Raw genomic sequence first — 23,847 nt, 5'->3', positions numbered from 1 at the left:
TTAGAAATGATCTGAAACTGTTCACATTTATGCTCCCTGCTTGTTATACAGACCAAAGGAAAAAGTCACTGAAAAAGGGACAAGTGGGAAGAATTAAGTGTTTGGATAGAAAGCCAGACAAAGTGTTGCATATGGATAACATACCTGTACACATTGCAATCTGGAGGAAAAAAGAGATAGAGGTTGAGATGGAGGGAAGAAGAAGGATTTCACAGCACGATTTGCCAAAAGGGAGGAAAATAATTAAGTCCTGGAGCCATACTTTGCTGAGGAAGTGGGACTTAAACTGCAGTCTGAAGGATGAAGCCTTTAGCTAGCCGATTGCAGGTAGGTTAAGGAGGATTAGCAAAAGGATTGTGTGGATAAAGGTCATTTTCCAGTTTATATTTGTGAGTATCCTTATAATGTGGGAAAGTGTTTTGAGAGCCTCGAAAGAAGAAAATATTTGCAATATTTTATAGTTACTTTGAACACATAAACAACGTAATACCAAATAAATAAATAATACATGCATGTCTCAAACTCACTTGCAGGAATATACTGTGACTATTGCTAATTCATTCAATTTAATTGCACATATCAAAGACTAAATACATTTGTCTCATATGCCAAGGCAGAGCTGGACATTTTAAAGAACTTTCTTCATAATTGCTAAGTTTCCATGTGGGAAATCTAAATGCAAAATTGTGCTTCTTCTAAACTTCAGTGTATGCTTAATGACTATCTTGAATTCCTTAAATTATTTATCTTAATTACCTTACGGGTTGGGTGTTCTTTTTGTTTTCTAAAAAATAATGAATACAAAGCTACTTTGGAACAGGATTGTTCTTCATTATACTGGCATTTGCATTATATAGTATAATATCCATTCCCTTTAGAATTATTTTCTATCACTGTCCAAATAAAGTGCTTTTCTATATCCACTAATGTGTTCTTTTTTACCCACTTCAGCATTACGTTAATCTTTATTAGCCTCTCCATGCTCAGTGTGGGCCTCAATGCTTGTCATTATCTTTCCTCTCCTTCAGTGGAAAGCAATGCCAAAATAAAATTCTGGCAAAATCTACCGTGATCATAACCAAGATACAAAAGATTATCAGCACTCAAATATTTCTCTTCATCCTTCACCTTTCATTTTTGGAAAAGTAAATCACACAACAAAACCCCCATATATCCTTTTGGAAAAAAATCTGTGTATCAGAAAAGAAAACCCAGTTTAAGTGTTTCTTGATTCAAGTGAATCCACATGCAACACTAATAATGTATTCACAGTCCAATTTGAATCATCTGAATTTGAGTCATTTTCAACTTCACAAGTAAATACACGGGTTCTCCAGCTCAAAGAAATCAGAAAATAGAACAAAGTGACACTAAAACAACAAAAGCCACAAACTCCTGTTTTTGAAGTGTCTTGTATGGAAGACTATTTTGTTCTCTCTCCCCCAGGCAGAGAGCAGGTTACTGTTTCTCTTTTAGTACAAATATGATTTAATCTGAAATCTTTCTCAAATGAGTAAATTATTGTAAGTGATCCTAATAACCCCTATGATCAGCATAAGAAAGGATTTTACAATAATGTTTACCTTACTTGACTGAAAAAAAGACAGCAAAAATAAAAGAAGAGCTTCAGGACAATTCAGAGGTGATACCCGGGGGAATGTAATGGCTTGCCAGTTGTGTGCTACAGGAAGTACAGAGAATTCAGTGGGGAAATGGCAGGTTCCACCAAAGCAAAGGAGGCAGGTGTACCTTATGATCTTTTGTAACCACAATATATGGGAAGAAAGAACAACAGTGGAATTTCTGAGAAGTAAGAGCATAATCTGCTCTAAACAAACATCATGACTATTAATTTTATTCTCATAAGAATAAGCCTTGAAAACACTTGCTAAAATTTTTCAGGAAACAATGTTGTTTACAGCTATGCCTACACTATATAGATTAATCAATATTAAATGTTCCAGAAGATGACAAAAATAAATGTAATGTAATTAGAAGGGAGCAAAATACACCTTCAGGGTGTGTATAAATAGGCTGATGAAGCTATGGATTCAAGACTGACGATTTAAGAGAAGAAAAAAGAGAGAGAGAGAGAAAGAGAGAAAAAACTTAAGTGAGAAAAGAGTTTCAGCCGAATAATTCAACCAGAAAATTGGGATAAATGTATTGCTATGAAGATTGCTCATCTATTCTAAATACTTTCATAATTTTAATTGGAATGGGATTTATATACAACATAACTTTTACCTTTAAAGAAAAATACTTACGTTCTTAAAGGTTTTGCTTATCTTTTTCTAAAGTCTAGTTGTGAAATTTTCCACTATACGTAGCATTTACTGGGAAAGTGAAGATTTGCAGAAATGGAGTTCTTAAAATTATGGGACAGTGTTAATTCCAAAATTCCTAAATTGGGCATCAAAAAATAGAGGGACATTTTATGATAATAATATATCACTATCAAATCACAAAAAGACACGGAGGAACCTTAAATGCATCTTGCTAAGTGAAGGAAGCCAATCTGAATAGGCTATATACTGTGTGATTCCAACTACACGGCATTCTGGAAATGGAGACTGTAAAGAGATCAGTATTTGCCAGGGACTAGAAAGGAAAGAGAGAGGATGGGAGCAAGGAATGAGGAAGTGGAACACAGGGGATATTTAGAGCAGTGAAATTATTCCTTATGATACTGTAATGGTACATACATATCCTTGTATATTTGTCAAAACCAACAGAATGTAAAACAAAAAAGAGTGAACCTTAATAAAAACTATTTTATGCTGAGGTTCTCAAACTTTTATATTACTCATTTGAGAAAGAATTCAGATTAAATCATATTTGTACTAAAAGAGAGACAGTAACCTGCTCTCTGCCTGGGGGAGAGAGAGCCCCCATGTGGGGCTTTAACCCATGAACTTGGAGATCATGACCTGAGCCAAAGTCAGACGCTTAACCGACTGAGCCACCCAGGCATCTCAAGGTACGAAAATTCTTAAAGTCTACTGACTTCATCCGATAAAGTCAAATGCCAAAGTGATAGGTGAGTGGTTATTGCATTTAACTACCAAAATGTTGCTTTCTGGCTATGTTTGAAAATAGCAATGGAGCAGCAGCTTTTAATTCAGCCATCATCTCTCTATTGTTTTGATAGTTTACGAATCAAGTGGTGCATCAAAATACATTATTTTATCTTAAAAACAACACTGCAAGACAGATAACGTTCCTACCTAACATTTAGGAAAGCTAAGGTTCACAGAAGCTTCAAAACCACTAGTGAATTACAAGTATTGCTAGAAGTTAAGTTAATTCATCTTTTTAACTACCTGTTTGTGTAATTATGTATATATATATATGTATAATTATGTATATATACACACACACAATATAACAAATGCAACTTATACTTTTGAGCACCTATGTGCTATACATTTTGTCAAATACTTATGATCTGGCAATGAACAGAATGCAACCCACTCTGGCCCATTTAAAAATGTTTAAGGTGAATTTTCTCTTCAGCATCAATTCCTCTTTTATATAAACTAGAAATCTGGGAACCATCCAGAACCTAGTGATATCTCTGGAGATCTGTTTGGAAGACTTTGCCTCTCGTTTAAAATAATCAGTCTCGTGGAAGACCTGGGCTTGAAATAGATTTAGTCTCTTACCAGCTGCTTAACCTTGGGCAATTCACTTACCCTTACTGAGCCTCATTTTCCTCATCTACAAGAAGAATACTAAGTACCATTCTTGTATCGCCATTGCTAGTATTAAATGAATTTATGTACATGCAAAAGTATTTTTTCATGGGAAGACAATTAGAGACAGTGATATGATACCACATGTGCCAAAGACAATAGAGGTGGTCTTCCCAGTGCAGTACAAACTATCATAGTGACCTTGAGCAAATACTGTCACCTCTCTGCCACTTTTGCACACTACAGAAAGAAAAGATAAGACTAGAAATTATTTCATGTACCTCATTGGTCTCACGCTTTGGTTACTCATTCTAAAAATAATAATGTTGCCTCAAGATCCAAGACTTCAGGGACTTTTGTTTTCTTCAGTGCTCTACCCCCAGGGCCTAGAAGAGTCACTGACACATACTAAGTGCCCAATACATATCTGTCGAGTGAATGAATGAATGAATGAATGAATGCAGAAAATTTGTATTTGCATAAAAGCAAACCTTGCTGCAGCATAGTATTTCTAGGTATGTCCAGAATAAATAATCGAAGGAAAATTCAATTAACTACCATGAGGTATGTGTGCATGATACAAGTGCATGCATGCACACACACACACACACACACACACACACACACACACACACAGAGTCTCTCTCATATACTGTGGCTAAATTTGGGCACATGCTGAAGCCCAAATTCAAATGATGTGTCTTGATTAAGGTAAAGTACTCAAAATCTATTAAGAAACTATCTCAGCATGTAATAATCATAGATTTAAAAAAATATATATGAAATAAAAGAAAATCCTGATGATTGTACACCCTAAAATAGTGCCAGGGTGCCTGAGTGGCTCAGTCCATTAAGCATCCTACTCTTGATTTCAGCTCAGGTCACGATCTCATCATATAGAGACCTAGGTAGGACTCAGTGCTGACAGTGCAGAGCCTGCTTGGGATTCTGTCTCCCTCTCTTTCTGCTCCACTCCAGCTCCCCACGCTCACTCTCACTGTCTCTCAAAATAAAAAAAAGTATTTACTTTGAGAGAGACAGTGTGTGAGCATGGGAAAGGCAGAGAAAGAGACAGAGAGAGAGAGAGAGAGAGGGAGAGAGAGAATCCTAACCAGGCTCCACACTGTCAGCACAAGGCCCGACGCGGGGCTCAAACTCATGAACTGTGAGATCATGACCTGAGCCAAAACCAAGATCTGGACGCTTAACCAGCTGAACCACTCAGGTTCCGCAAAATAATTAAATAAACTAAAAAAATAAAATAAAATAAAACCTATAAAATGAAATAAAATAAAATAAAATAAAATAGTGCTAACATTACAGACTGAGTACTTAAATGAGTAAAGAGTATGAGATGGAAATTGATTCAAATAAGATAATTTGCTTACAGTCACAAAACAGCAGACTTTACTCAGATTTGAGCTATTGAGGTCATAGAAAGCTGCTAGTTCCAGCATTCTGAAACTTCCAACTAAACAGAGAAGCTGGACATTCAGATTTCTTATGAAGTCTCCCAATCTTTAAGGGCTGGCAATGAATTCAAGTGGATATAGTTATATGGAAAAACAAACAAAAACCTTTTGGATATCTTGGTATGAGAAAACTAGAAATGCAATAGAAGGTCAAAGAAAAAAATATTTACTGAGAGCCATCACTGTGCAAAATTCTACTTTCAGTTCTAATTTTAAATCTTTATGCAAAACTATAACGCAGTAACTTATGCTCCATTTTATAAATTTAAAAACAATAAACTAAGTTATCCTTCCAATACATGTTTATTGAAGTTCTCTTATATGTCAGGACCTGAGCCAACTTGTAGAAACACTGTAGAGTAGTAAATATGAGATCCCTAGAAGCATCCCAGGAGCTGACAAGCATAGAAGTGTCATGGGAGCCGGGCGCCTCGTGGCTCAGTCGGGTAAGCTTCCGACTTTGGCTCAGGTTGTGATCTCATGGCTTGTGGGCCCGAGCCCCGCGTAGGGCTCTGTGCTGACAGCCCAGAGCCTGAGGCCTGCTTCGGACTCTGTGTCTCCTTCTGTCACTGCCCCTCCCCAACATGTGCTCTGTCTCTTTCTGTCTTTCAAAAATAAATAAATGTAAAAAAAAAAAAATTTAGAAGTGTCATGGGAGCAATGATTGCTTCTTTTTTTTTTTTAATTTTTTTAACGTTTATTCATTTCTGAGAGACAGAGCATGAGCTGGGAAGGGGCAGAGAGAGAGACACAGAATCTGAAGCAGGCTCCAGGGTCTGAGCTGTCAGCACAGAGCCCGACGTGAGGCTCGAACTCAGGAACTAACTCAGGAACTGCGAGATCATGACCTGAACCGAAGTTGGATCCAGGTGCCCCAGAAATGATTGCTTCTAAGAAGTGTATGGAACATGTGCATGACTTTAATTTCTCCTAAATACTTGCCCAGTTCTTAGGTGCAGATTTGGGGTAAATAGATAAAATATTCATTCCTAAGGTCTGAAGTTCAGGAAAATGTTCTGGAAAAAAAAAAAGAATATTCTTATTTACTTAGTATCATAAAGGCTTTCAGAATGGTGGAGCTCTAAGTTAGATCAAATCAAGACAGCCGTATAAGAGCAGTCTTCCAGGAAGCTATCAGATCAAATAATGACAATTCCCCAGGATCGAGTCTTTGAAGAATTTCTGGTCCCACTCTGCACTCTAGTGCCTGCTAGCCTGCTGCTTTTTACCTTGACAGCAGGTTTTTGGTTTTTCAATGCTACTTCACAGCTAGAGAGGAAGGAAAGGACATAAGGCACATCAAAATGCTAAAGCCATTAAAAGAAAAAAAAAGAAATATCAAGTTCCAAATAATAAAAAAAAATTTAACTTAATTCAATCTTTAAAACAATCTTAAATCTTAAAGCTAGTGCAGTTCTAACAAGTTGCAGTCATTTTTCTTGAATAGATGTTTCCTGTATTGCTCCAAGACCAGTTAATTTCCAGAGTCCTGGAAAATAGATTCTGACAATGTTTGCCAGTTATCTCACAGCTTTTACGGAGGAGAATATTTGTAGAGGCCCTTACTCCACAGTTTTTGATGACATTGCTCGGATGATCTATATTTCACCTAGAATTGTGTTGCTTATCTAATCATAAATGGAACAGCCAGAGCGCCTGGATGGGCAGTCGGTTAAGCATCAGACTCTTGGTTTCTGCTCAGGTCATGATCTCATGAGTGGTGAGATTGAGGCCCTGGATCCAGCTGACAGTTCAGAACCTGCTTGGATTCTCTCTCTCCCTCTCTCTCCACCCCTCCCCCACTTGCATGTGTGTGCTATCAAAATAAACAAACTTTAGGAAAAAACAGCAAAATCAAACTATAATAATGATAACGGAAAGAAAAAGAAAGCACAAAGTAGTCAGAATGACTGGAAAGAGCTCATTCTGAATATAAAAGGACTATGTTTTTATAAAGGATACAGTAGTGTTTTATACAAAATTCATGTACAAAATTGAATAATTCCCCCCCCCCAATTTTTAGCTGCAAAAGCAACTAGAAATCAGATTTATCCTTAAAGATGCAGTTTGCCGAACCTTTTCTGAGTAACTTCTGAACAGAAAGAGGACACACACAAAACTACATTCAAAGGGAATATGACATATTTTCTCAGGCTTTTAAAAAAATAACTTCAACCCCACCTATCAGCTACCTTCTCAATTTAAAATATTTATGCAATAAATCATTTTTGGTATGTGAAAAAATGCAGAGTACAAAATATACCTATAGGTTTTCATCCAACCATCTACTTGTACAGGGGTGACCATAGATGAAAGAAAGAAAATAATTCTAGATGAGAGGTGGGAGGAAGAAAACAGAAAAGAAGGAAGAACGTAAGAAAGATAAAAGAGATACAGACTAAGAATATATACCACTACTTGGTACTGGCTGTATCTGGGTGTTACTATTCTTTTTCTTTTTAACTTGTATTTACGTCCTAATATCTTAACAATCTGCTAATATGACTTTATTTATAGTATATCTCTAAATGCAGCCATAATTTTTAACAAGCAAAAAGAAATACTATGCTTTTTTAATTGTTAATATATTTTAATGTTTATTTATTTATTTTGGGAGAGAGAGAGTGCAAGCAAGGGAGGGACAGAGAGAAGGAGAGAGAGAATCCCAAGCAGACTTGCACTGTCAGTGCAGAGCCCAATGCGGGGGATGGAATTCATAAACTGTGAGATCATGACCTGAACCTAAATCAAAAGTTGGATGCTCAGTTGACTGTACCACCCAGGCACCCCAGAAGTACCATCTTAATGAAAGAAGAGAAACCACACTGAGATTAAGATGTTAGCATACAAATGATTATGATTTCAAACAATTAATACTACTTGTTTTACCCTCCATAATAACTCTCTGTGTAAAGGGCTGAATAACATACCCGATTTTCTCATCAAGTTAAAAAAAAATCAAGTTTTAGCTATTTGGGTTATGGTAATATTCGATTACTTAATTAAACTTAAATTAACCTTTAAGTCATATGAACTATTATTAGTGCGAATAATATTCTAACTTAATTACATACATACACTATACTATACAGTTTTAAGTATCCAAATTGTTTAAATTATTTTCTCAAAATTCAGTATTGAAATATATTATTTGTGTTTGCCACAAAATGACTGTACAATGAATCTGGACAGTTTTAGTTTGAAAATTATGGAATAGTTAAATGTTTAAGTTATTAGATAATAAAAATCTCTCAAAATCTAAATTGTTTTTAATGTAATAGTCAATTAATACAGCTAATATTTTCTGCATAATGATTTTATGTCACAATATGTTACTTACACATTCATTTTCTATCTGATAATAAAGATGTATTTTTAATTGAGCAGAAGATAACACAATACTTTTTCATATAATCTATGCATTAAGATTGTTAGTATAAATACACGAACAAGCATATTGTTTTAAAAATGGCTTACCTAATTTTTACCCAAAACATTTTATTTCTAATGTACACCAGTAAAATAAATTACTAATAAAAACAACTTCTGGTTATAAAAATCTTCCAATGAAGCACCTTTTCTGAAAGCTTTCACTGAAGAAAAATTCAAGAATTGAAAGAAAACCTGTGACTGATGACAGACTTGACAGTCTGAGGCACTTTAATCTTTGTAAAATTTAAAGGAATTTCTTACAATATTTTCATTCCCTAATATAGCGAATGAAATACAATATAAAGTGCATTTGATCAACACTGGTAATTGATATGTTAACTTTTATTTCCTATTCAATATTACCAGGATAATAGCAAATCAAAATATGTCCAGTGAATTTTTGTGTATGATATTTAACAAGATGTCTACTCAAGTAGTTTAAGTTGTAGGGAAAATTTTATAAAGGCTTACCCCATTTTTTGGAAAAGCAATCCATCCCAAGTCCCCCATGACAGTACGTGAATCCAATAAATTCACTGAAAGAAAAAGAATACAAAACTGAGTCAAATGTATAAAAAAGCATCACTATTTTCATAGTGTTATTAAGAGTGCATATTTCTTACATAAATGGAGTTAGATTAAGTATTCATTATGATGAATACAAGAGTGATAATTCAGTGAAAACATTATTTGAATGCAAGAGAATAAGTGATTTTGAATAAACATTTGAAAAACAATTACAGCAAATATAAACAAGTCATTACTCTACGTGCTCTTTTTTGTCAAACAAGGATAAAGGAAAAGAACTGGTAATAAGAAAAAGAAAAAAATGAAGGTCCACAGAAAACCGTATAAAGACCAAGCCACTTCTTTAATGGCTCTAAATTTGGGGATTAAGCTGCCATAACATTGTGACTAAACATACTGTATTTTAATGTTATAAAGCAATTAACAAATAATTTACATTAAATAAAAATAAGCTATTCCCAAGCTTGTAAGATTTTTTTGTGATATTAACTGCAATCTGTAATCCAAATTGCAAATTAAATTAAGAAATAAATCTACACACCTTTAACCGATCCAAGAAAATTATAGTAGCTTTCAGAGTTGTTGCTATAGCTAACTGTCCACTGCATTCCCCAAAATATCAGCTACTTACAAATAACCATAGTCTAAAATGTGCTTCTTACAGAACTATCAACTACATTTTTGAAATGCAGACCTCAATTATGGCTGGATCTCCGAAATTTCGGGGAACTCCAAGAATAAAAGTCTTTTTTTAATTATATGAAATTTATTGTCAAATTAGTTTGAATATCATCATTCCAAAAGGAAGCCACGAAAGAGTATGTACATACACGTGCACCCACACTCATCCACATACACACACACTGTTTATATTTCAACAGGTTTGCCTATTCTTCTCTCCCCCTAAATTAAATTAAGGATACTGAGCAGTCAAACTGCTTCAGACCTGGATCACAGATCATTATCTTTTCAGCCTATTATGCCTAACCCAAATGATCTACCTGGCCCAACATGCAGCTAAACCACTTTGAATAAGCATGGCATATGGACCCAAAAGGAAAACAACTGGGTTAATCCTAGTTGGAGGTACTGAAGCTTCTTTAAACTACATTCAGGAACCACTATGTTGAAATGCCACCAATTCTAAAAAAAAAGATTCTATCTGTAGTATAAAGCTGGAGTAGTAAAGTAGTAAAAGTTGATAGGTTGGAAAATGTGTTACAATACTCCTATAAGAAAATTTAAGATAAAATTATTACAATCAAGGACATTAGGATCATAAGTTAAATTTAAAAAATTAGGTACTGTAGAAATTATGTGCGTTTAAGCCTTATTATCCATTGATTTATTTCATAGAACATTTGCAAACATGTATATCTTATATGCTAATTTAATAGTCTCTGATTATAGTAGTAATATAAAGATAAATCCAAAGTTTTAAAGTTCTAGAAAACACAGATATACACTCAATACCACATATATATGAAAACCTTTTATGATGTGTATGTATTTAATAAACTTGTCTATTTCCCTCATTAGGTTCTGAGCTCTTTAAAAATCCATGCCTTATAGAATGTCTATCATCTTTAGGCTACACATATAGTGGCTTTAGAGAATAATAAAACAATTTGTTGGATTATTCTTTTTTAGAAGAAATTGGCCTAGCTGAAAAACTATTGTTTCAAACAGTAAAGACAATAAACAAACCAAAACTGTTCCATTACCCACTGACCTTGCAAATACACCAGCCATCCCACTAAATCTAATTTTTTAGTTACATCCATACTCTTTTTATTCTATTGTTGGCTTTTCTAGTCTCCATGGGAATAAAGCTACATTAAACTTAAATGTCCTTGTCCTCATTTTAGTTTTTCTGGGACACTAGGGCTATGTCTAGACATGACTAAATACCAGGGGAGTACAGAACCTAAATCATTATGTTTATTCATCCTTATGATTCATTTGATTCACCTTTGATATTGAGCAGCAGTGTATCTGTGTAGACCTGATAAAGTAGAGCAAATCAGCAAGCTAAAGGCCTTCTACTATGATGGCAGTCGAACTGAACTTAATCCTGTGGTGGCAAACTGATGTGAATAGGAATTCTAGGAATTCCTAACTAGCCTGCCAGGAGAAACACAGCATTCCTTGTAGACCTCTTAATAACATGTGGATCTTCAAATATTCATTATTAACAACACATTTCCAGATGTCTTTCTAAAATTTAGTTCCTTTCGCTTGAATTAACTTTAACCTGAATTACTATTCTATTTTTTTTTTTTTTGGCTTAAAAGGTATATGTGTGTGAAATTAAATGAATAAATTGAAAATACTAGGTAGGCTGTTAATACAATTTATTAGGCGTTTTCAACATTGGAATACATTACCAAACACATGAGAATACCCATGATAGGAATGCACATTATCTTTCTTATGAAGACTTTGTCAAAACTTTTTCTTCAGATAAACAGACACATATGTCACTTCCTACTACTGTCTAAAACTGTTTTTTCTTTTTGAAACAGATGTTTTCATAAAATTCACAATGTAAAGAAGATATTTATACATATGATTACAAAATTGGAAATTGAAAAAAGGGTAAAATTAGATGTTTCAGGCAATTACTTGCAGGTTGATATATCATAATTTTGTTCATATAATTCAGAGGAAATTGGAATTTGATGCTTCAGGAAAAATAATTAAAATTATAGCTAGATAGGTAGATAGAGATATTTACATGAAGATAGAAATATAGATATATATATAGAGAGAGATGTAGAGATTATATAAATGTAGAGATACAGAGTGTTAGCTCTCTACAAAATCTCCCAAGTTTTACACATGCTGTTTTAGCTGTCTCAGATGCCCTTTCCCCCATCTGAATTTCTAAACTCTTCATTTGTCCAATAACACATATTTCAGGAACTGTTTTCTCCCAGAAGCCATCCTAGTCCTCTTTCCTAAACCTAGGTAAGCTATTATTACTGAATCTTCTATTAGCACCCAATTATTAGCTCCAAAACACTGAATATACGGAATTGTACTGTTGCCTTAAAGGAATACCACGTTTGACTCATGCCTCTGAACCTAGCTTGCACTCAGAACAGCTGAATAGCTGTTTGTCTTATTAATGAATCATTTGGTCAGTGGGCAGATCAGGAGGGTGTGTCTGAATCAACATACACCAGTGATTCTCAACATGGGCATCCAATAATATCTGGAGACATTCCTGATTGTCATAACTGGAGGGTGGGAGGAATATTTGCTACTGGGTTTTCATGGGAAGAAACCAGGTATGCAGCTAAGCATTTCTTAATGCACAGCAAAACTTTCCCCACTCCCCAGTAAGTAATTATGTGGCTTAAATTTCACTAGTGCCAAAGTTAAGAAACCCTGGTATACACCTATGATGCTACCAGAAAATCTCTACTTTCACATTCTTTGACCAGTACAGCAGTAACATAATATTCATTAATAGAAGTTAGCACATTTGGAGGCATTCCTTATAAATTAAAACTAAGGAAATAAGAGTAATAAAAATTGAAATCTTATTTAAGGGGAAATAGATTGTTCTTATTACCCAACACCCTTAAATTATTCTTCACATAACTAATATAACTGTTATTACAAGTGTTCTTATTTATCCTCTAATAATTTCCCAACATTTATGATGGCATGCATGAAAAAACACTATGACACTGATATTATTAATGCCTCCATTTCCCCCACTACTTAAGCTAGTTACATAAAAAACAGAAGTTTAGACATAGAATATACATAAATGTGAATTTTCAGAACTTCATTACCCAATTTCATTACCGAATTTATTAAAAGGGGAGATTGGCAGTAATGGAGCACAGTCACTAAGTATCTTCTGTGCAACAATTACAGTAATTAAATTGTTCTGAACAGTATATATGCTTGTTGTAAATTGCAATGAATACACAATGAGTATTGATCTTCATTGTACAACTTAATTAAAACTTGTCTGGGAGAAGCCACTAATGAATATAATTAGAGGGAATGTTTGATACCACAGTTACTCCGGGAGACATTAATTAGATATCAGAAATTTTATGGAAAATGTTTTTATTCTATTATTTATATTTTAAAATAAAGCTACACTATTAGACTGAAAGACAGTCTTCAAGGTCATTTCCCTCAGCCATTATATAATTACAATGAAGATGGGCATATTGGTTGGTATTCTCATCAGTAATTAAGAAGGCTGATTCTCCAGGAGAAATAACTCTTCAGGGGTCAATGAGTATATAGTCTATTACAAATTCCTAAAGTTAATATAGGGAGAAAAAAGACTCACTACTGTAAGAACTTTTTAATAAGTAAAAATAAGTTAACTGTCCGACCAAATAACAGATTATAATGATTATAATTGAAATTAACTCAAACTAATCTTAAGTATGCTTTAATTTCATTACTACACACTAATAATTTTAATTCTTTCTTTCACAAACAGAAAGCTTTTAAAGAATTTACTTCCAGAAAAGCCAGAGAGTTTCTAACTCATTCTTTTGGTTGCGATTCAAGGGTGGGGGAAAGAAAGGATAGAATGAGTAAATTGGAATATGCATAAGAAGTTTCCTAAGTTTTCAACTTCACACACTGTAACAATTAAAGATTAATTTGAGTCAATAATTCAAATATGCTCTTCAATAATCATAACTTTCAAATATTCATAACTTTCCATATATCATTCTGATTCCATATCTTTCTCCTTAATATCTTGCTAATATTAGTCATAAAATGTGGAAAAAATTTATTGGGTTGTCCAGGAACACCCTGGGATGAAGGTGTTTTGAAACTTTAAAGAGTTAAAAGACAGCTCAAGGGGGACCGTAGGTGGGTCATTCGATTAAATGTCCAACTTTGGCTCAGGGCATGATCTCATGGTTTGTTGAGGTCAAGCCCCGCATCAGGCTCTGCACTGACAGTGTGGTGCCTGCTTGGGACTCTCTCTCACTCTCTCTCTCTCTCTCCCCCACTCCCTCTGTCCCTCCCCCACTCATGTGCATGTGCTCTCTTTCTCTCAAATTAAACAAATTTTACAAAAAGACAGCTCGAGGACACTCAATCCCAGCACCATCAGTGTTCAAGGCCTTGAGAGAATCTGTGATCCTTATAAAATAAAGAACCAGAATCATATTCTTACTCGTATATTATTTCTGTTTTTCCCGTGATCTTTACATAAACATAATTGTAATGGTATTTGGACCTCCACCACAGTATAAAGAGAGAATACTTTGGATTAGTAGCAGATAAAATAGCATTCTCTTTCTTTGAAAGCATTGACTCAAAGCCCCATTGCATACAGTAGAATTTTGATAGATGCTTATTTATTGATTTCCATTTAACAATATCAGAAAAGCTACTGGATTCAATTATAGCACACATTTTACTGATCTGCGGGAACAAACCCCAGATGTACAGCTGTCCGGCCTCTCTCCATGGTCCCATTCAGCACAGATGTGATTTCTTGCTTCCAGGCTAAATTTTATAATTTGACAACTGCTGCAGGGAACAAAGAACAGTTGACAATATGAGTGCAGGGAAAGAGTACATGTGTTTCCCATTGGAAAACTAAATTTGTAAATTTGGTAAAAATTATGTTATAAGTTTAGAAGTGTTATGTAGATTTCTGGGATCCCTTTACTTGAAGGCAAAATTCCATAACCAACAGTATTTCTGCAGACAACAAATGGGAGATTTTTTTTTTGTTTTTTAATTCGGAGCAACCCATGTGCACAATCTTTTCCAGGAAAAAAAAAATGAAAGAATATGGAGAAAGGAATTTATTCAGTGCATACTATGCGTCAGATATTCTATCAAGTAACTTCCATTGAATCTTCCCAATAAACCTATAGGCTCACTACGAACACTGACAGCTTGCAGTCTCATTCAGAGCCCAGCAGGGAAATCAAGGAAAGAAGAAAGCATCAAGTAATACTTAAAGTCTTCATGACAAACTACAAGCCCTGATTATGGATTCTCACAACCAAGTTCCTTACTTAAAACCTGGATGTAAGATACTTTGATTACAACCATCTACCTCCATGGACATCCAAGGGCCATGAACTAAACCCTAATTATGAATGAACATACTTTACTTTATTTGTACATAAAGTATGGCTGGTGAACACTGCTTGAGAAAAATATCATAATCATGTATATATCAACATATATATGTGTGTGTATATATATGCATAATTATATATTATATATATATGTAATTAACTAACAGTGGCCTCAAGCCATCAACATTACCTACTAAGTCTATTGTCTTCGAGAAATCAGTTCTCTCATAAATTAAATTACTTTGTAAAGTTTTAGTTAAAATGTTAAAAATAAATCTCATATTCTCTTCCAGCTAATGCCCTCGTCTAAACTCAAATTATTAAATGAGTTGTCAACACTCCTATCTATTTCTGCATATCCTCTTAATTCTTCTCCTAATCCACTGTAATTTGGATTCAAACTCACTATTTTTACCAAAACTTCTGTTACCAAGTTTATTTGTGATAATCACGTAGCTCTGAGTTCCTAATTTGGCAGTATTTGGCCATGACCCCCAGGGACAAACTCTCTCATCTTTTATCTTCAGGGACAATATATTTCTGTGACTTTCTTCTACTTGTCTAGCTACTTCTTTCCATTATAAGCTACTGTTCCTGTACCAACCTTCAAACCTTGGCTTTGATTAATACTCTATTTTTCTGGACTGATTACACTTCTCATTCTATACCAATGATTCCTGCCTAAGATATAAGAAAGGAATAAAAATAAAAGAAGAAGCAAAAGAATTTGGAAAGAACAAATGTCTTGGTACCACTCCATACATACTGAATTAGACTGTTTAGGATGGAAAATGATTGGTAAATTTTTTTGTTGATTGCTTGCTTTAATAGTCATGTAAGCATATGTCCTAACATAAGGACCCATGTAGAGAGGCTCATGAATTGCTGTCTTCAGTTACAATGTAGATGTTGATGATCCTCACAAATCCATATATTTTGTCTATTTCTGTCTCCTTAAATCCCGATCAATTTATAAAGCTGCCTACTGGCTTTCAACACATTTATGATATCCAGTCATCCCCAAATGCACAAAGTATCTTCCCTGCACAACAACAAGCAAACATCTCCTGCTATGTTCCCTAGTTCAGTGAATGCAATGTCAAAAAACTACTTGTTCTATCCAGAATTCAGTGAGTCATCTTTGTCTCCCTTTACTTTACCTTTACTCCCCCAGCGAATCAGTGACCAAATCCCACCCATTCCAACTATATCCTGTATCTAACTCTCTAAACTGCCTGTTCTATTTCCTTCCACAGTACAACCATTCCAGCCAAATTCATGCCATAATTTTTCACTTGAAAAATATCTTAACTGGTGTCTTAGTAGAAAGGCATGATCCCTAATAATTTCCTCAAAACATTGCTTTCAGAAAGATCTTTCTACACAACCAATACGATCGTGTCACTCCCCTACTTCAAACCTTATCGTTATGTTTCATTTTTTAATACAAGTCCTTCCAGGGTTGGTCTCCATTTTCCTCTCCAGTTTCATTCAGGCTTTTCCCTCCTTTCTTTTCCACAATTTGGCAATCCCCAACTTATTTTCAGTTCCATTATGTGGTTTCACTATTGATTCAGTTCTGTCCAATGAGCTGTGAAGGAGACCTGAAGGCAAGGAAGTTTTGGAGAAGAAAATATTAGAAAAGGAAACTCCTGGCTGCTTTGAAAGTTGCTGGGTATGGGTGTGTTTCCTGGATCTGATGCAGCCATCTACAGAAAAGGAGAATCAGCAGGAGAGAAAAATCTACAGATTAAGGTTGGCAGAATGAAAGGTTGGGAAGTATCTGGCTCCAAATTATATCATAGAGTAGCTAATCCATCTAAATTTGAAACTTGCTTCTCTCAGGACTTTCTGTTATGTCAGAAAAAAAATCAATTTTGTTGCTTAATCCACTGAGGAAGTGATTTGCTGTTATTTGCAGAGGAAGACATCCTTACTGATACAATTGCTAAGTGGCAGAATTTGAAGGCAAACTCCAGTCTCTTTTATTCCAGGGTCTCTCTTCTTCTATCCTGTCTTGGTACCTCTAATATTCTACTAACGGAATTCCAATAGCATTTCCAAATGAGTTACTTAAGCTCAGATTATTTATCTTTGAAGTGATATCTAAAATGAGCTTCGTTGTTCCCTTAAATCTTAATATATTATGCTTAATTGTTGACTACAAAGCATGACTGTTGCCTTTAATGGTTTCAAAATATTTTCATTTCTATTGATTTTGGTATTTTTATTTTTTTTCTTCATTTTTTTTCAAAATATTTGTCATATCGTAGGGAGAAGTGTTAGCCACTGCTCTTTGTACACTAAGCAGTAGGATTTCATACTAAGAAGCATAAAACTCTGAAGGAAGCATAAAACAATCAGAAATGCATACTAAAAAATTCTGAATTGTTAATATATTCTGAAATTGTAAACTCATGGAGATGGCAAGGAGGAATTCAGAATTAGTATCCACTGTTAGTCCACACAAAGTTTTTAGGCAAAGGTAACACTGAGATCCATTGACAGCTAAATTATGACTAATGAGCAGTCTGCTACATTCACAGGACGCATGGCATGAAAAGAGCAAAACCATATGGTTTTCAGCAGCTACCTTGTCAGGTGTGGTAACCAAACTTGTCAAATCTTACATACTGTTTTCATTCTAAAGAGAAAAGTCAACATTAGATGACATAACAGGCTTGAAAATCATCACATCACAAAATACACTCATTTAGTAGCTGCTCAGTTCCACACCACACTGTGTATATATGAAGCTGTTCCTTACAAAATAGCATAAATCTTTAACAGTTGAAATAAATGTGCTTATTCACAATTCACTTTTTGAATGGTTCACCGCACAGAGAATATTCATTAATTCTATGGTTCTGATTTGCTACTATGTAAGCTTGTGGAAATGATTTTACTTTGAGGGACTCAATTTTCATATCTTTAATATCAGTGATTGAAACTAATAAAGTTATATGTGTCTGTGCTTAATATATGTTGTATCACTTAGTCTTAGCAATGATCCTTTGGTATGTTTTTCCCCCATTTTTCAGATAAGGAAATTGAAGTGGAGAAAAGTTAAATAAGGCAGTGGTCCAAGGTCCCAGAGCTAATAAGCACACAGCTGGAATATAAATCCAAGCCTTATCTAACTCCAAAGCTCTTGCTCTTGCTTCTATATCACACTTGCCCGATGTTGGACTTGCTGAATCCAAAGGTTTACTCCTTTGCAACTCTTAACTCTTATACCTCAATGAGTTTTATTAGATCAATGAATTCTGAATAATATGTTACAGAAGCCAGCATCTGCCATAACATTCTAATAGTACTGTATATAAGATGGAAACCTTCAGATATATTAATCCAAACAGAAAAATCATTAGTTTTTCCTGGGCTAAATCACAGTTTAGTATCAAATTTCCAACAAGATTCAAGTTAGTTACAAGATTCCTGAAAGCCAAAGGGTGAGCAACAAAATCATTATGAACTCTCTTTTCTTAATTTTTAATTTTGCTATTCATTATGCTTTGCACATGTTAACCGGGGGCAAAACAGAGCATATATTTGTCCAGGTATACTTTGTCCTTAGATGCCAAAAAGCACATAAACACAGAATGTTAAATATATGCAAAGTTGATTCTTGGTTTTGGATGCATCCTTACCCCAGTCCCTAATTATCCCTAATGCTTGACTGAAATCCCACAAACTGCAAAACAATCTATATAATCATTAGCTTTCAAGCCTTCAGGGTAGGATAAATGATGATTGAATCTGAACATGAACTAAAACAGAAACTTGCACAAAATCACAGAATGCATTTTAAGGTGATGGCATTTCCAAAAAAATGAGTAAAAACTTGGGTAGCCCAGTAGCCCTTTTTGTAAAATGAGAAGTGAGCCAAATTTTTGCTGTCAACTGAAGTCATTATGCTCATTATCAGTGTTATAGTTCAGTTAAAATTTAATTCTGATGTAAACCCTACATAATAATTCTTTATTACCTAAAATATTTTTAAAAACCTATATACTAAAAAAATGGGTGGGTAGTGATTTATCATGAAAAACTAGTCAAAATGTACAGCAATACAGACATAAGTATGAACAAATATTTTGCCCAATAACATTAGGTGGCTGAATATAAACAGTTCAGTACCCAGCCCTAATTACCCATCTCGAAATAGCTGGCAGCATTCATGACAACAAGAAAGTAATTTTTAAGTTAGTTTATTAAATACAGTGAGTTCTATATCTTATAGGATGTAAGATTGAGGATCTAATAGCAGTTATGCTTGCCCAGTTAACCTGGTGCCTAAACTCGATTTTTTTTAATCAAAATGTAACCTCAGTACTTGGCTATTTCTCCTTTTACAAAGTACAAAAAGGAAAAGGAGAAAAAGAAATAAAGCAAAGGTACTTTCACTTTTCTGTGGTATTGTCAAAGATGCTTTCTTTGCCTATTAATTATTTACTTTCTTTCTCCTTCCTTGGTATTGGATTCTTACCAATAAGAATCCAATTGCTGAGTTTGGACTAGCAATGTGTCTAGCACCAGACAATCGGTCACGTATGGCATTAACAAAAAATGATAATCATGTCTTTATTATCTTAGCCTCTGTTGAATATGGTAGCCTTGTTATGTAGATCCAGCTAATGAGATATAAACAGAAATTTGCTTTCCAGTCTGGAAATGTTTTGTTGTCTAGCTGAAGGAATAGTGCAGCTGAGATGATTCTTGGCTCTTCTCTTTCTCTTCTTGTTCTGAAATGGATGTGATGTTTGGAGATGTATCATCCTTCTTGCAATCATGAGGCAATAAGCTTGAGAGTAAGGCCAAAAAAACCCATCAATGATTCCAGTTCTGACATCATTAAACACTGAACCCAAATCACCAAATTTCTACCCTGAAACTTCTTTCCCAAACATATGAAAGACAAGCCCGCTACATCTAAGTCACTATTGAACTTTTTTTTCTGTTCTCTGCAACCTAATATAATCCTACATAATACAGATAATATATGAGCAATTGTGGAAAAAGTATAGCTCACTGCCTTAACTTCTATTTCAATTCTATGGAATATGGCACCATCAATGAGTGAGGGTTCACTCGTTCAACAAATATTTATTTAACATCTATTTAAGTACCCAGAACTGTCCTAGGTCCTAGGATACATCAGTGAAGAAAACAGGTAATATCTTGCTGATTGTTCAGATTTCTCATTGCTTGGTCCTGAGACTAGACCCTTGCTTGAATGTACATTACCTGTGAAATAATCCTCCTATGTCCCCTGAGTCAGACTCTTCTTTAGGCACAGTCATCTAAATGAACATTTAGTATTGATGGTGTATATATATATATATATATATATATATATATATATATGTATGTGTGTGTGTGTGTGTATATATATATGTATATATATATGTATGTATATATGTGTATATATACATACATATATATATAATGTTTTGAAACACATTTAAGGGGTGCCTGGGTGGTGCAGTCGGTTAAGCGTCCGACTTCAGCCAGGTCACGATCTCGCGGTCCGTGAGTTCGAGCCCCGCGTCGGGCTCTGGGCTGATGGCTCAGAGCCTGGAGCCTGTTTCCGATTCTGTGTCTCCCTCTCTCTCTGCCCCTCCCCCGTTCATGCTCTGTCTCTCTCTGTCTCAAAAATAAATAAACGTTAAAAAAAAAAAACACATTTAAAATGAGTATAGTATTTTTTTAAATGTAAAGGGGGTATTAACCATACACCTTGAGGATCAGTCCTGATATCAATGGCTCTATCATGTACTATATAACAAACTATACTTAGAATATCTTTTTCGTTTGCATTTTTGTATTTGCTTTTATAACTCTCTAAAGTATCTATCTTATATTTCCTTATTGTATATAGTGTTATCTGAATTCTAATATACATCACCTCAGCCTTAGCACATTTTTATACTTTTCTTTTTGAGATTAATAATAAAAAACACATTTATATAGCATTTTCTGAGTGTCAGTCATTTACATGTGTCATCTGTATCTATCTACATATATATATTTATATATTTATATCTATATTTACATATAAAAAGATTTTATTATTTTTTAAAAGTGTGATGTTTCTATAATCAGAAGTAGGATCATTTATAGCGCTCTTTAGGAATGTAAATCCATTGGCTCCTTCTAAAACCTACAAAATTAGGATATTAGGTGGAGCCCAGGAAACTGCATCTTAGAAAATCCCCACCACGCAAGTGGTTCTTATATTCAATTCAAGTAAGACAACATTAGAACTGAGCTATGCTCTGTTCAGTATGGCAAATCTACCTATCACACAGTTGGATTGCTGTGGCAATATCAAATTGCCATAAGTCTGGAAAAGGTAACTCTTAATCTTTGTATTGATACCACTGCAGGCTGACATCACCCAGGCCACACATTTAACTTTGAGTAGCTCTGTTCTACGTGAGGCTTTCTAACAAGAGTCAGAATTTATCTAGAGATAAATTCTACAGCTTCCCAGGTTCTAAACTCAGAGATTTCCAAAGAACTTTAATGAATTTTCATCAGTAAGTCTAAGAGGGTCCAAGACATGGTATATTTAATAATGTTTTGAGGTTGTGATGAGCACCTATAGGTTAGGATACTAAGTTTGAACTCTTGGTTCAAACTAAACCTGACTACATATTATAATTTGTTTTTCAGTTAGTCTGTCAGAAAGCTACAAGTCAGGATCATAGCATACTGATCTTCTATGCAACTTCCCTTTTATATTTTAACATAGCGGTCTTCATACTCAATTCAACATGGCCCTGTGGTTCTAAAGAGATGTCTCAGAGGCACAAACAGATAAAAAGAGGGAGAGGTGAAAACACAGCCAGGAAACCCAACAACTCTGTTATTATCTGCTTCACATACTGAGCTTCCACAGTGACTTCTTTTGAATGAGTTTCTACGGCTTAAAAAAAAAAAAGAGTTTGAAAACCATTACTAATATGATGTCCTTGGTTTTCAACAGTGACTTACATAAGAACCTATTAAATGCAAATCAGTTCTCTGTATTTTGAAAAATTGTTAAGACTATTCTTCGTGCATTGTTCAATACCCCCAAGCACAAATACCACTGTGACCAGATTCTCTCAAATCCCAGAGTCAGGAAAAAAAATGTTTTTTGGTTTTTGGTTTTTGGGGTTTTTTTGCTGATATAAATGGACAAGTTTTCTACCAGGAAATGGCAGCCATCTAACAGAAAGCTGTACTTAAATATTTATTTTCCAATTGCTTTAGCACTGATGATAGTGAGATTTTCTTAATAGAAGCTTTCCATGTCTCTATATACATTGCTTATATTTGTATTATTACTATATTATTTTCTTATGAAACATGTGATTTTTGAAATAAAACATGATTCTTTCATTGGAAATGGTATGACAATGGTATGCACAAATAAAGTATAAATCATAATACAAAGTACATTCATATATATGCAACCTCTAGCATAGTGGGTGGAACAAAGAGCTTCAGCATCAAACACACCTGACTCCTATCCTGTCAATTCATTTTCTGTGTAACCCAATGCATGTTACTTGATTTCTCTCAAACCCAATCTCTTACCAACAAACTGGGAATAATGATATCCAGTTCATGAGGTCTCTGAGAATTAAAGATTATGAGGTAATAGCATTTATCATTATTATCCTTCCCATCTAGAGAAAGAATCACTTCAAAGATTTCTCAGCTAAATATAACACAATATCCACCCCTTGATATTTCTGATATATATTTTAGAATAATAAATATATGTCCAAAAGGGATAGTTCATTAAATATACCAACTAGACACTGGTTAGAATTAAATACACTAACCAAACATTAACCGAGCTCTACTTAAAAAGCCACTAATCATTATATTTTAAACTTTCTCCCTTAACAAGTTTATTTTTTAATGTCATTCTATTCACATGGTTATATTATCCATTTTACTACTATTTTCCTTGCAATTTTAAGAATTCTTACCAAGTTCTAAATCTAAACTGCTTCATAAAGTAAGTGACAATCTAAATAATCCAGGAAATCTAGAACAAATGAAAGAGTAAATCTATCCCCTCCCAAGAAATTTAAACCATTAAGAAACAGATGTTTTATATTAATTGTTTTTCTAGAGGTAAAAATACATCCTGCTTAAAGCAGAAAAAATTATTTTAGTTGGCTGATAGTGGCTCAGGTCATATGAATTCTGAGAATTTCTCATAAGAAAGAATGGGGGGGGGGAAGCAACAGCAGATGAAAGCACAAAGAGACAGAGGCCACAAGATACCTACTAATTATTTTCTAGTCATGTTCTAATTAGTAGAACTTTCTTCTCATTGATTTTTTTGGTAAACTTAAAGTATTGTACTGCCAAATTTCTTGTTGTTAACTTGTTTGGGTTGGCAAAATCATACAATCCTTGGCAACTTCTTAGTTTAGAAAAGACTTTAAAATGCCAGAAACTCTAAACTATTAGTGACAAATTTAGGAAAAGAGTTACACTGACTCTACCAACAAAATAGCAATGAGGTGAGACTGGTTGTGGTTAAAAGTCATGTCTTTAAACAAATGAAGACATGACTTAACAACATTCATTCATAAAAAATAAATTCATAGAGTGTAACAT

The 23,847-nt window shown here is 34.3% G+C and overlaps 1 protein-coding gene across 13 annotated transcripts in view; it reads right to left on the bottom strand.

Annotated features, from left to right (window-relative positions):
• Positions 1–23,847, bottom strand: part of EPHA5 (EPH receptor A5) — a 345,396-nt gene that overhangs the window by 301,869 nt on the left and 19,680 nt on the right. For all 13 annotated transcript variants that reach the window (XM_025921746.2, XM_025921750.2, XM_025921749.2 and 10 more), the window contains exon 2: positions 9,071–9,135. In XM_025921746.2, coding sequence (XP_025777531.2) covers positions 9,071–9,135 — 65 coding nt within the window. The remainder of the gene's footprint in view (positions 1–9,070; positions 9,136–23,847) is intronic.

The sequence above is a fragment of the Puma concolor genome, chromosome B1, assembly GCF_028749965.1.
Source record: "Puma concolor isolate L17-30 chromosome B1, mPumCon1.1.hap2, whole genome shotgun sequence".
In the NCBI taxonomy this organism is placed as follows: Eukaryota; Metazoa; Chordata; class Mammalia; order Carnivora; family Felidae; genus Puma; species Puma concolor.
Note: the sequence above shows the minus strand (reverse complement) of the source record. Positions and strands in the feature narration are given on the sequence as shown.